At 44.1% G+C, this 11,541-nt stretch overlaps 1 protein-coding gene across 1 annotated transcript; it reads right to left on the bottom strand.

The window, feature by feature from the left end:
- Window positions 1–1,632: 1,632 nt before the first annotated feature.
- On the bottom strand, window positions 1,633–11,308 carry GPR25 (G protein-coupled receptor 25). Its single transcript, XM_044003143.1, has 3 exons — window positions 10,170–11,308; window positions 4,128–4,224; window positions 1,633–1,749 (listed from the first exon to the last, which is right to left on the bottom strand). The coding sequence occupies exons 1-3, from the start codon at window positions 11,306–11,308 to the stop codon at window positions 1,633–1,635; spliced, it is 1,353 nt and encodes a 450-aa protein (XP_043859078.1).
- Window positions 11,309–11,541: the final 233 nt, after the last annotated feature.

Raw genomic sequence — 11,541 nt, 5'->3', positions numbered from 1 at the left:
TTTTTCTTTTCTTTTTTAATTTGAAATATCTGTCCATCTAGTCATTTAGTTATTACATATGCTGAATGTACTCATTTATTTAACATGTAATTTATCTTGATTTGAGTAGTTTAAATTATTTATCTTTTTGTATAGAAAGCTTGGGCGGCTAGGTGGCACAGTAGATAGAGTGTCAGTCCTGGAGTCAAGAACAGTCATTGTCTTGAGTTCAAATCTGACCTCAGACACTTACTAGCTGTGTGACCCTGGGTAAGTTACTTCACCCTCTGCTTGGCAACTAATTGAATATGGGGGGTAGAGAAGAGCCAAAAAAACACTCCCAGGAATGATTAAACCTGCAGTTAGATTAAAACAGAGAAGTCAGGATGAGTTTGGGAAGAAGGATGACAAATTTAGCTTGGGATACAAGAGATACACAAAATGGGATCTGGAAGACTTTGAGGATAAGGGACCATGTGAAAGATAGGTTCATAGGTTAACAGAAGAAGGAAGGAAGGATTTATTATATACCTACTATGTGTCAGGCACTCTGTTCAGGTTTTATAGATATCTCATTTGATCTTCAGAGCAACCATGGATGGCAAGTGCTGTTAGTATCCTCACTTTACAGGTGAGGAAACTGAGGCAGACAGAAGCTAAGTTAATTAAGTCACATAGTTATCAAATGTCCGAGTCCAGATTCGGACTCAGATTTTTCTTCACCATAGGCACCCACTGTGTGGCAGCTGCTGGGGATAGGTAAGCTTTATGGGAACAAGAAGAGTTTCATTTTTTTCTTGTATCACAATGCTTGGCAAATAGAAGGTGATTAATAAATGCTTATTGATTATTAAAAGGCTTTAAGTGAAACAGTCCCTGCCCCCAAAGAGCTTATATGATATTGAGTGGGAAATATGTAGGCACATAAGTAAATGATAAGATATAGAAAAAAAGGGCAAGGTGATTGGATGACTATGGAGAAGGAATGAGAAAGAGTTGATGTAGGAGGTGAGCTTTGAAGGAGTCTGGGGATTGATAGTAAGAGGCAGCGGCGGAGGAGAAGGATAGAATGTCTTGTAGGCTCAGAGGAAAGCCTGGATGCGTTGAATTTCTCAAAATTGAACTGTAAAATGAGATGGTTGAATAAGATGATTTCTGCGGCTCCTTCTAGCTCTGAGAAATTCATCAGGTGCTGAGAAATCTGTTCCCCTTTTTCAAAATCAACACCCGGAGGGAGTCCTTGAGTTCTTAGAGTAGCCCAGACGTCAGGGCACAGCTGCGGCTTGGGATAGAGCCACCTGAGTGTGCGGCCGCCATCAAAAGCCCCTCCAGCCTCTCTTGGCTCATGCTGGGCAAAGATTATTTGCAGGACAGATCGGTGTAGGAAGAGGTGTGAAGTGTTTTCCAGGTTCGAAAGGACAGTCATTTCTAGAACAAAATGAAGCCAGATAAATCGTTTCTTCTGTCTGGCACCTTTCCTCCCACTTCAAACCGATAGTCTTTCCCTTTAATAGTTGTTACCTGATTTTTTCACCGAGGCATTGAAGCCTCATAACATCAAAAAGGCCTTCAATCAGCCCGGCCCTTCGAACAGTCATTTCCCCCTTAAAAAAAAAAAATAGGTCAGCGCTCTTAAGCGTCGGCTAAGCTAGTTCAGCTTTTCTCCACCGCTGATGGGCATCTGTGCGCCCTCCTAAACCGAATGCTGCAGAAAGCTGCTATCACCCGATCAAGGGGTCCGACGGCATCATTTTTCCTCTGCTGCCCCGGCTGTGGATTATGATTCTAATCTTAGCAAGAATAAGTCCTGTTTCTTACGTCCCTCTCATGCCTTGCTGTATACTACCAATCCTCTCTAGGTATTCGAAGCAAGCATATGTGGAAGGACTAATTTCTGATGGGCTAGTGGAGGAGAGGAGACGAGTTGGAAGACTGGGGACCGGGAGAGAAGGGATTTCTAGAACTGTCTAGTTAGATGACCGTCATCACCTGTCATTTAGGCTATTGCAAAAGCTTCCTAATTGGTCAGACATAAATGATCATAGGAGTACAGATTTAGAGAAGGAAGGGATCTTGGAAGGCATCGATGGAGTCCAACCCCCTCATTTTACAAATAAGGAAACTGAGGCAGAGAGGAATTAAGTGACTTGCTCACGTTGCTTCTGATCTCTTCTTTCTCTTTCTGTTCTCCATCCAGCTGTCAAAGTGATAGATAGATATAGACATAGATATATAGATCTATCTATCTATCTATATTCCTAAATATCTGACCCCCGTGCTCAATTAATTCCAGTGGCTTCCTCTTATCTCTAAGATCAAATACAAACTTTAAACTTCTCTGCTTATAATTTTTTTTTACCTTTTTTTTTAAGTGAGGCAATTGGGGTTAAGTGACTTGCCCAGGGTCACACAGCTAGTAAGTGTTAAGTGTCTGAGGCCGGCTTTGAACTCAGGTCCTCCTGACTCCAGGGCCGGTGCTCTATCCACTTCGCCACGTAGCTGCCCCTCTGCTTATAATTTAAAGCCATTGGGGTCAGCTAGGTGGCGCAGTGGATAGAGCACCGGCCCTGGATTCAGGAGGACCTGAGTTCAAATCCGACTTCAGACACTTAACACTTACTAGCTGTGTGACCCTGGGCAAGTCATTTAACCCTCATTGCCCCCCCCCAAATAATAATAATTTAAATCCATTTACAATCTGGCTCCAGCCCACCTTCCTTTCCTCATTATGCATTACTCCCTTCAAGCACTTTAAGGTTCAGCCAAAAAGGTTAATTTTCGGTCCCTCATGCCCAGCATTCTATCACTCACATCCATATCGATATCCAAGCTGTCCAATGAGCTTGGAAGGCATTCCATTCCCCTCCCCGACCTCGGCTTCTTCCAATCCCCAGACTCCTTCAAAGTTTACCTCAGTTTTTACCACCTACATGAACTCTTTTCCATTCCTCCCGTCCTCTATCAAAGCCATCCAACCACCTTGCACTTATTTTTCCACATCTTGTATTTACATATATGTGTACATGTTTACCCCTCAACCCTCTTCAAGAATGAAAGATGAACAATAATGACAACAACAATACAGGGGCAGGGCCAGTCTCACTTATAACAATCAGTAAGCATTTATTAAGTGCTTTTTGTGCCCCAGGCACTGTGTTAGGAGCTGGATATAAAAGATGAAAATGAAACTGTTCTGGTCCCCATAAAGCTTATACATCCTCAACGCCTGGTACTCAGAAGGTGATTAATAAATACTTGTTGATTAACTGATGACCTTGAGCAAACCACTTACATTTCTTCATCTGCAAAATGCCTCATACATCTTCTTATGAGGATGTTGTAAGGATGAAGTGAGAAGTACATGGAAAAGGTTTGACAAGGAAAGTCTTGGGGCAGCTGGGTGGCCCAGTGGATAGATGACCTGCCCTGGAATCAGGAGGACCTGATCCCAATTCTGGCCTCAGACACTTACAAGCTGTGTGACCTTGGGCAAGTCACCTAACACTCCCCTCTCCCCTCCCCTGCAAAAAAAGTCTTACAGCATTCTAGAAATGCCAGAATACTGCAGGGAACCCTCAGGGGTTTATTGTGTGATCTTCAACAATAACCTCCAACTCCTACTGTGTGCTAGACTACATACTAAGAGAACAAGTCGGGAGTAAAGAAGAGCCAAATATTGGAAATCCCAGAGGGCAGGAGTTAAGGGTCAAGTTGTGGAGTGAGGATCTCTGGGAGAAAGTGCTAAGGAAACAGCTTTCTAGTCCTGCCTTTACCTACCAGTTTGAGGCAAGCCATTTCTCTTTTCTGAACTTCAGTTTTTTCATTTGTAAAATAGAGGACTACCCTGGGAGGTAAGTGCTGCTATGGTCCCTATTTCACAGATAGAGAAACTGAGGCAGAGAGTGGTTCAACGACTTGTCCAGGGTCACACAGAGTGTCTCAAGCTGGATTTGAACTTAGAACTTTCTGACTCTGTCTATCTACTGCACCACCAAAGGGCATAGATACTTTTGGATGATAATGAGTATGTGTGGGGGTGATTTCACTCCCTTCCCCCACCTCCACTTGGCACTTTAGTTATAGTTCTCCCCTCTGTTCTCTCCACCTCTCAGAGGGGAAGCCCAAGCAGGGTGGGGGGGTTTCTTCACCTGAGGGAGCCCAGACAGGCGGTTCAGGGGCACCTGACCAGAAGCTTCCTCAGGTTCCGAAGCCCCTGTCTGTGCAGCCTCCAGGCCCCTGTCTGCCCTCAGGGTGACCCAAGGGGTTGAGTCATCTCATACCAAACTTCTACCCGGGCCCTGGCTCCCAGGGACCTGCCATGCTATTGAACTCCCCAGTTCACTCAGCACTGCCCAGGCATCTGGGTTCCCACAGTGTGCCCCGGGGCACAGCCTTTCAGGAGGGGAAAATAAAATCCCAGAGTTGACTCAGAGAGGGGCTAATCAGAGCTGTGCACAGGAAGGCCATGTCACCACAGGTACTGTTCGATTTGGCCTGGGATGCCAGTCATTTCACACACTCCTAGCACCTGCAGTATATCCCTCTCCTTATTCTTCCCTAAAGGGCCTAGTGTGAATGAGATTTGGCTCAGAAACAAATTGTTCCCTTTCAGTGGCTCACTGGGTAGTCCTCTATTAGTCCATTTGATTTCCTGTTGCCTCAGTTTCCCCTTGAGGGCACTCTTTTCTCTTTCAGAATCAGCATGGTTCAGTAGCAATAGCACTGGACTGGGAGTCTTGGGTTTGGGTTTGAGTTCCAGCAGGAAGTTAGTGAGGCGCCCTGGAAAGAGTGCTGAACTGATGGTGGAGTTGCACAAAACAGGATAAGGGATATACATAGGGTTTTTAAAAAAAATTTTTTTTTCAGGGCAATGAGGGTTAAGTGGCTTGCCCAGGGTCACACAGCTAGTAAGTGTCAAGTGTCTGAGGTCGGATTTGAACTCCTGACTCCAGGGCCGGTGCTTTATCCACTGCACCACCTAGCTGCCCCAGGGATATACAGAGTTTTAAAAAATCTATTACAACCAGGAACCCAAAGAAAGACACAGAAATTCTCCAACACGATGAAAAAAAAGGGAGGAATTAAGTGAGTTTTAGGAAACCCCCTAGCCATTGAGGATCTTCTCCCCATTCCACCCCCGCAACTAACTACTCTCCAATCTTGAAAAATAAATAGCACTTGGTTTCTACCTCTTTAACACTCTTACCACATGTTGTTTTGCGTTGCCTTTCCAGTGTCATTTCATCATAAAACCCTTCACTTACTCTCAGTTCTATTAAAACTAGCCTGCTAGGGGGCAGCTAGATGGCGCAGTGGTTAAAGCACTGGCCCTGGATTCAGGAGTACCCGAGTTCAAATTCAGCCTCAGACACTTAACACTTACTAGCTGTGTGACCCTGGGCAAGTCACTTAACCCCCATTGCCCCGCAAAAAACAAACAAACAAAACTAGCCTGCTAGCCCTCTTCACTACAGGACATTCCATCTCCAGGCCTTTGCCAGAGCTGTGCTCTATGCCTGGAGTGCCCTTTCTCCTCACTTCCACCTCTTGCTTCCTTCAAAGCACAGCTCTGATTACAGCCTCCTACAGATTGTTTCTGATACCTCAGTTATTTAGTGTTCCTTCCTTCCCACACTCCTGAAATCTCTTTGTATGCTTTGTGCCTGGGAATCAGGAAAATGAGGATGTATTCAAATCTTACACAATTCTTAGCTGTGTGAATTGCTTGACCTCATGCAGCCTCAATTTTCTCTTCTGTAAATTGGGGTGAATAATAGCCCCTACCTACTAGGGTTATTGTGAGGATCAAATGAGAGAACATTGTAAAGTGCTTTGCAAACCTTCAAGTGCTATATACTATAGACAGTGTCTATCTATCTATCTATCTATCTATCTATCTATCTATCTATCTATCTATCTGTCTGTCTGTCTGTCTGTCTGTCTGTCTGTCTGTCTGTCTGTCTGTCTGTCTGTCTATCTATCATAGATGTAGCTATATATAGTCCATATATAGCTATGGAACATATATAGTTAGCTATTGTTATATTATATATCATACATATTAATATTACACGTATATAATATATAAATTGTATAATTGTATAATGCATAAATTGTATCCACAAGTAGAATGTAAACTTAAGGGCAGAGGTTACTTCTTTTTGTGTATTTGTATCCCTATTACCTCACACAGTGCCTAACACATAGTAGGTGTTTTTAAAAATATAAAATTAAATTGAACTGAGTTGGGGTTGAACATAACCTGCTTGGGGAGGACAACCATCCCTCTCTGAGGTGACAGCAAACATAAAAAGAAAAGAAAGAAAAAAGAGAAAAGCAGTGGTGTTACATAAAAATCTAACAGCTTTTTTGTTTTGTTTTGTTTTGTTTTATTTAAGTGAGGCAATTGGGGTTAAGTGACTTGCCCAGGGTCACACAGCTAGTAAGTCTTAAGTGTCTGAGGTTGGATTTGAACTCAGGTCCTCCTGACTCCAGGGCCAGTGCTCTATCCACTGCACCACCTAGCTGCCCCCAAACAACTTGGGCTTTTAAAAAGCCATTAATAATAATAATAATGACACATATAGACAGTACTTTAGGCTTTGTAAGTTTCTCTAGATTCATTCTCTCATTAGATTTGTACAACAACCCTATGAAATATATACCATAGTCAGCAGTATTCCCATTTGACAGAGGAGGAAGCTAAGGCTCAGAAAGGATATGTTATTTGCCTATTTTCATGGACTGGTGAGTATTGGAGCCAGGATTTGAATTCAGATCTTCCTGGTTCTAAGTTCATCCACTCTACTTTACTATGTATCTAATAATAGACAGATATGAACACCTGGGCTTCTGACCAAACGTTGCTGATACAGGAGTAAATCTGAAAAGCCAATGTGTACATCAAGGACAACTTGGTAATTAATACCCTTTTCCTCCATCTTTTCATTCCCCTCATCTCATTTAGAGATTCTTCAGCCAGCTCCTTGGCCAGGTCAGGGTGGGAGAAGGCTGTTGCTTCCAAGGAGAACACGATTCCTAAGTTTCTCTTCTGGTTCTGGTAAGGTCAAAGCTTCTTCTTCTTCTTCTTTTTTTTTTTTTAGTGAGGCAATTGGGGTTAAGTGACTTGCCCAGGGTCAAAGGTCAAAGCTTCTTTAAAGGGCAAACACACCCAAATGTCAAATTTTCCAAAATCAAAAAGGAGAAAGCATAGATTAGGCAGAATGACAAAGTGGAGAAGGCACTGGACTTGGAGTTGGGAAGGCTTGAGTTCAAATTAACTCAGACATTTATCACTTGTGTGACCCTGGGCAAATCACTTAACCTTTCTGTGCCTCAGTTTCCTAAACTGTAAAATGAGGGGTTTGAATTTGATCTCTTTCAAGGTCCTTTCTAGCTCTAAATCTATGAGCCTATATAGGGTTCAGAAAATAATCCCTAAAGCAAGATCTTTAAACTCAGATTCATAAGCTTGTTTTAAAAATTTTTTATTTATTTACAAATTTATTTTTCTCAATTACATGTAAAAACAATGTTTACCATTCATGGTTTTTTTTTTTTTATTTTGAGTTCTAAATTCTCTTCCTCCCTCTCCTCTCCTCTTCCTGAGAAGGCAAGCAATTTGATATAGGCTTTACATGTGCAGTCATGTAAAACCCATTTCCATACGAGTCATATTACAAAAGAAAACAGACCAAAAACCCCCCAATAAAAACAGAGTTTAAAAAAAGTATGCCTCGATCTGCACTCAGACTTTATCAGTTCTCTCTCTGGAGGTGGGCAGCAGTCTTTACCATAAGCCCTTTGGAATTGTTTTGTATCAATATTGCTTATAGTAGCTAAGCCATTCAGTTGATCAATGTAGAATATTGTTACTGTGTACAATGTTCTCCTGGTTCTGGTCACCTCACTTTGACGGGGTTCATATAAGTCTTTCCAGGTTTTTCTGAAAGCATCCTGTTCTTCAATTCTTATAGCACAATAGTATTCTATCAAAATCATAAATCACAACTTGTTCAGCCATTTCCCAATTAACGGGCATCCGCATAATTTCCAATTCTTTGCCACTACAAAAAAAGCTACTATAAATATATTTGTACATATTTTCCTTTCATTTCTCTGGGATACAGACTTAGTAGTAATATTGCTAGGTCAAAAAATATGTACAGCTTTATAGACCTTTGGGCATAATTCCAAATGGTCGGATCAGTTCACAACTCCACCAACTGTGCATTAGTGTCCCAATCATGACGTTTTAAAATTTAATAACGATTTCAATATAACTGGTTTTCTTTGCAATCCTATATATTTTGTTTTATGCATTTAAATATGTTATTCTGAAAAGAGGTCTAGGTTTCACCAGTCTGCCCAAAGAGTTCCAAGACACAAAAAAGACTAAGAACACCTGCTCTAAACAAACAAACAAAAATCACTGAAGACTTTGTACCCAAATTTGATGCCAAAATTTATTTGAAGAGGACAGTAATATATATTTTCCTTGTGGTAATTATCCCATATCCAGATGCCTCTAAGCCATCACCTCATTACTTTTCCATCTGTAAATGTGTGAAACGCAAGATTTCTTTGGAAACCTATTTTTTGACAATCAGTTGGTGTTATTTCTCTTGATTTGGTCGTGGTGTTTCCTCTGGTCCCCTGCAATGAAACTTAAACCCCTGAGGTCAACCTCAATTCTTGGATGGTTTGATTTCTGGTCAACCCATCATGAGACCAGTCCCCAGAGACTCAGGCAAGTGATACCTTCAAGCGGACAAAAGCCAGGAGACCAGAGTTTATAAAAACGTATTTATTGTCGAGGATGGGACTGTCCTTTGCTGACCATCCTTTGCTGACCAGAGAACTTGGTAGATTTTTTTTTTGTTCCCTGACTAAGGAAAGGCGAACATGGGAGCTCAGTTGCTCAGTCAAGAATTTACTTTTTCAGCAAGACCCTCCCTGCCCCACCACCCCAAGTCAAGTCTGACATATTTTAGGGACTTGGATACTAAGGGAAGAAGAAAAGACAAAGTGGGTAAATAAACCCAGCATAGAACCAAATATTATTTTACTACAAATTTTTAACTCTGGGCTAGTCATTTTTCCTCTCCGTCCCTCTTTCCCACCCCTTCCCTTCCTCCCACCCCCTCCCCCAGCCATGCCTCAGTTTCCTTGCCTATTAAAATTTCCTGGCTATTGCAGCTTCTGTGTCTGTTACTTCTCTCATGCTAGGGGCTTTGTAAAACAGCTTCAGGGAAAATCTCTCATCATCTTGGGTTTTTCTCCAAACAACAAATTCAAGCGTCCCAGGTTCTTTGGAAGCTGACTTCTAAAGAAACTAGTCAAGGACCAGGAGTAGCCCAGAGAGGGAAATAAGACTGTTTCTGCAGAAGTTTGAAAACCAAAAGGTGACTAAATAAATGGTCTTGGTTTGAGGAAGGCAGCTGTGCCTGACCTCTGAGAACCCCGAAACACCACAAAAAGACAAAGATCGCCCTGGCCGGGTGCATGTTCTGAGTGAGGAGCTAAGTAGTAGGAAGAGAGGAACAGAGGGCAGGGCAGGGCAGTGACGATCCCTTTGCAGGTTGTAGTCCCCAGCCAATAATACCAGGTATGTGGAATTGGGGTTGGGAGGTAAAGGTGGACCGCAACCCCTATGACTAGGGGCAAAACCAGAGATGGGATCTGGGTTTGATATTCGGGGATATTCTGGTCAGAGGAGATAACATATGGAAAGCGATTTTTTGCAAAGCTTAAAATCGGCTATAAATGCAAGCTGTTATTGTTGATGATTTTTGTTCTAGTCTGACCCAGTTCCACATTTTGGTAAAGAGAGAAATCAGAAATGAAAGTACAGAGAATCAAATCCATTGCCAATGCTACAGGATGTCTGATGGTAGGGTTCTCTGGGTCAGGTTGTTGTTTTTTTCCAGTGCCAGTGACCAACCTCTTCAGCAGAAGGGACAACAAAGAAAATGGTCCGAGGGTACAAATAAGGACTGAGAGGAATGTGTAGCCCAGCTGCCCTAGGCTGGCAAAGGGCACCCAGTTTATTGGTCTTGGGGCCCTGGAGAAATACTGACTCTCAATGGCAGGAATCCAGGCAGAGAAGCTGGTGCTGTGTGCTTTGAGAAAACACATCTAGAGTAGGAGAGGTGCCATGCTTCCCACCTATTACCTGCTCATTTCTGTACCTTGGTGTTCCTGCTTCCTCATCTTTCCCTCTTGGATTTGGGAGTAAGGAAAATCTGGGAGCCACGCGGGTGTTCCGGCCCCGTCCCAAGGCCCAGCTTTGGAATATGGAACTGTCACCCCCTGAGAGAGATGAGGCTGAGCTCACTCTGCTTGTCAGGAGAGGGTGGGTCCTCCCACACGACCCCTGAGCCCGAGCCCGGAAGGATCGATCCAGAAGTAGGTAGATGATGGGGTTAGCACTACTGTTGACAAAGGCCAGGCAGGTTGAGAGGGTGAGTCCCCAGCGCAGTGCCATGACCGATAGGCAGTTTAAGGGTAGAGCCCTCAGGTGGGCAATGTGGAAGAAGGTCTTCAGGGTGCTAAAGGGTAGCCAGGAGCAGGTAAAGGTGCCCACGATGGCAAAGATGATCCTGAGGGAGTTCTTCCGTCCCCGGCCCAGGTGGGGAGGGTTACAGAGGCGTCGAGAGATTAGGAAGTAGCAGAAAAGGGTGATAAACAGTGGGAGGATGAATGTGAGGAAGAGGACCAGGAGGCTGAGCCACTGGAAGATGTCAGTAGGGTCATCCCCACACAGGCTGCCTGGACCCACTGGCATGGGCAGCAGTTTTCTGTAGACCAGGGAGGGAACACCAGCCAGGATGGAGATGGTCCAGATCACTGCACATGTGGTCAGCATGCATCCCTGGTTCCGAAGAGGCCTTGCATCCAGGAGTTTTACCACAGCTAAGTATCGGTCGACACTCATGCCAGCCAGGAGCAGGGTACTGGCACATCGGGTCACTGCAATGATAAAGCTGCTGATCTTGCACAAGTCTTCTCCAAAGGTCCACCGGCCACTCAGTCCTGCAGCCATGGCCCAGAATGGCAGGGTGACCACAAACATGAGGTCAGCCACAGCCAGGTGGAGCACAAAGGTGTCCACGAGCCGCCGGGGTCCCTGCTGGCGAGCCAGCAGCCAAACCACAAAGGAGTTGCCCACTAGCCCAGCTCCAAAGGCAGCCAGGTAGAGGAGGGGGATATAGATGTAGCCATAGGGGAGGTCAGGAGTGAGACAGAACTCTGGCTCCTCATAGTCCCCTGACCACCCGTAGTTCTCATCTCCCCCTCTGGGGCTGGGGCTCCAGGATTCTGTTGTCATAGTGACCAGCTTGTTTAGACGGGCTCAGCCTGAGAGGACCCACAGGGCTTCCAGGAAATCCCTGTACAACGAGGCTTAGATTTTCTAGAATGACATCTGGGGCAGCTACTTAAGATGTTTGCTTCACTGCTCATTCCCCCGACACCTCCCTTCCTGCTACCCCAGGTTAAAGAAGGTGGTTGGAGGAAGGTAGAGGGGTGGAGTCAGAAGTGGGTGGAGAAAGATGCTAGGAG

This window comes from Dromiciops gliroides, chromosome 4 (assembly GCF_019393635.1).
Source record: "Dromiciops gliroides isolate mDroGli1 chromosome 4, mDroGli1.pri, whole genome shotgun sequence".
Classification (NCBI taxonomy): domain Eukaryota; kingdom Metazoa; phylum Chordata; class Mammalia; order Microbiotheria; family Microbiotheriidae; genus Dromiciops; species Dromiciops gliroides.
Note: the sequence above shows the minus strand (reverse complement) of the source record. Positions and strands in the feature narration are given on the sequence as shown.

Bases quoted from the DNA above. Each gene is read 5' to 3' on its own strand.
- GPR25 (XM_044003143.1), bottom strand. From the start codon at position 11,308: ATGACAACAGAATCCTGGAGCCCCAGCCCCAGAGGGGGAGATGAGAAC. The intron at 4,225-10,169 runs GTACAGAAATGA...GGTCACCCTGAG, and splicing joins GAGGAAGCAGGAACACCAAG to GGCAGACAGGGGCCTGGAGG. The intron at 1,750-4,127 runs GTGAAGAAACCC...CATAATCCACAG, and splicing joins GCCTGTCTGGGCTCCCTCAG to CCGGGGCAGCAGAGGAAAAA.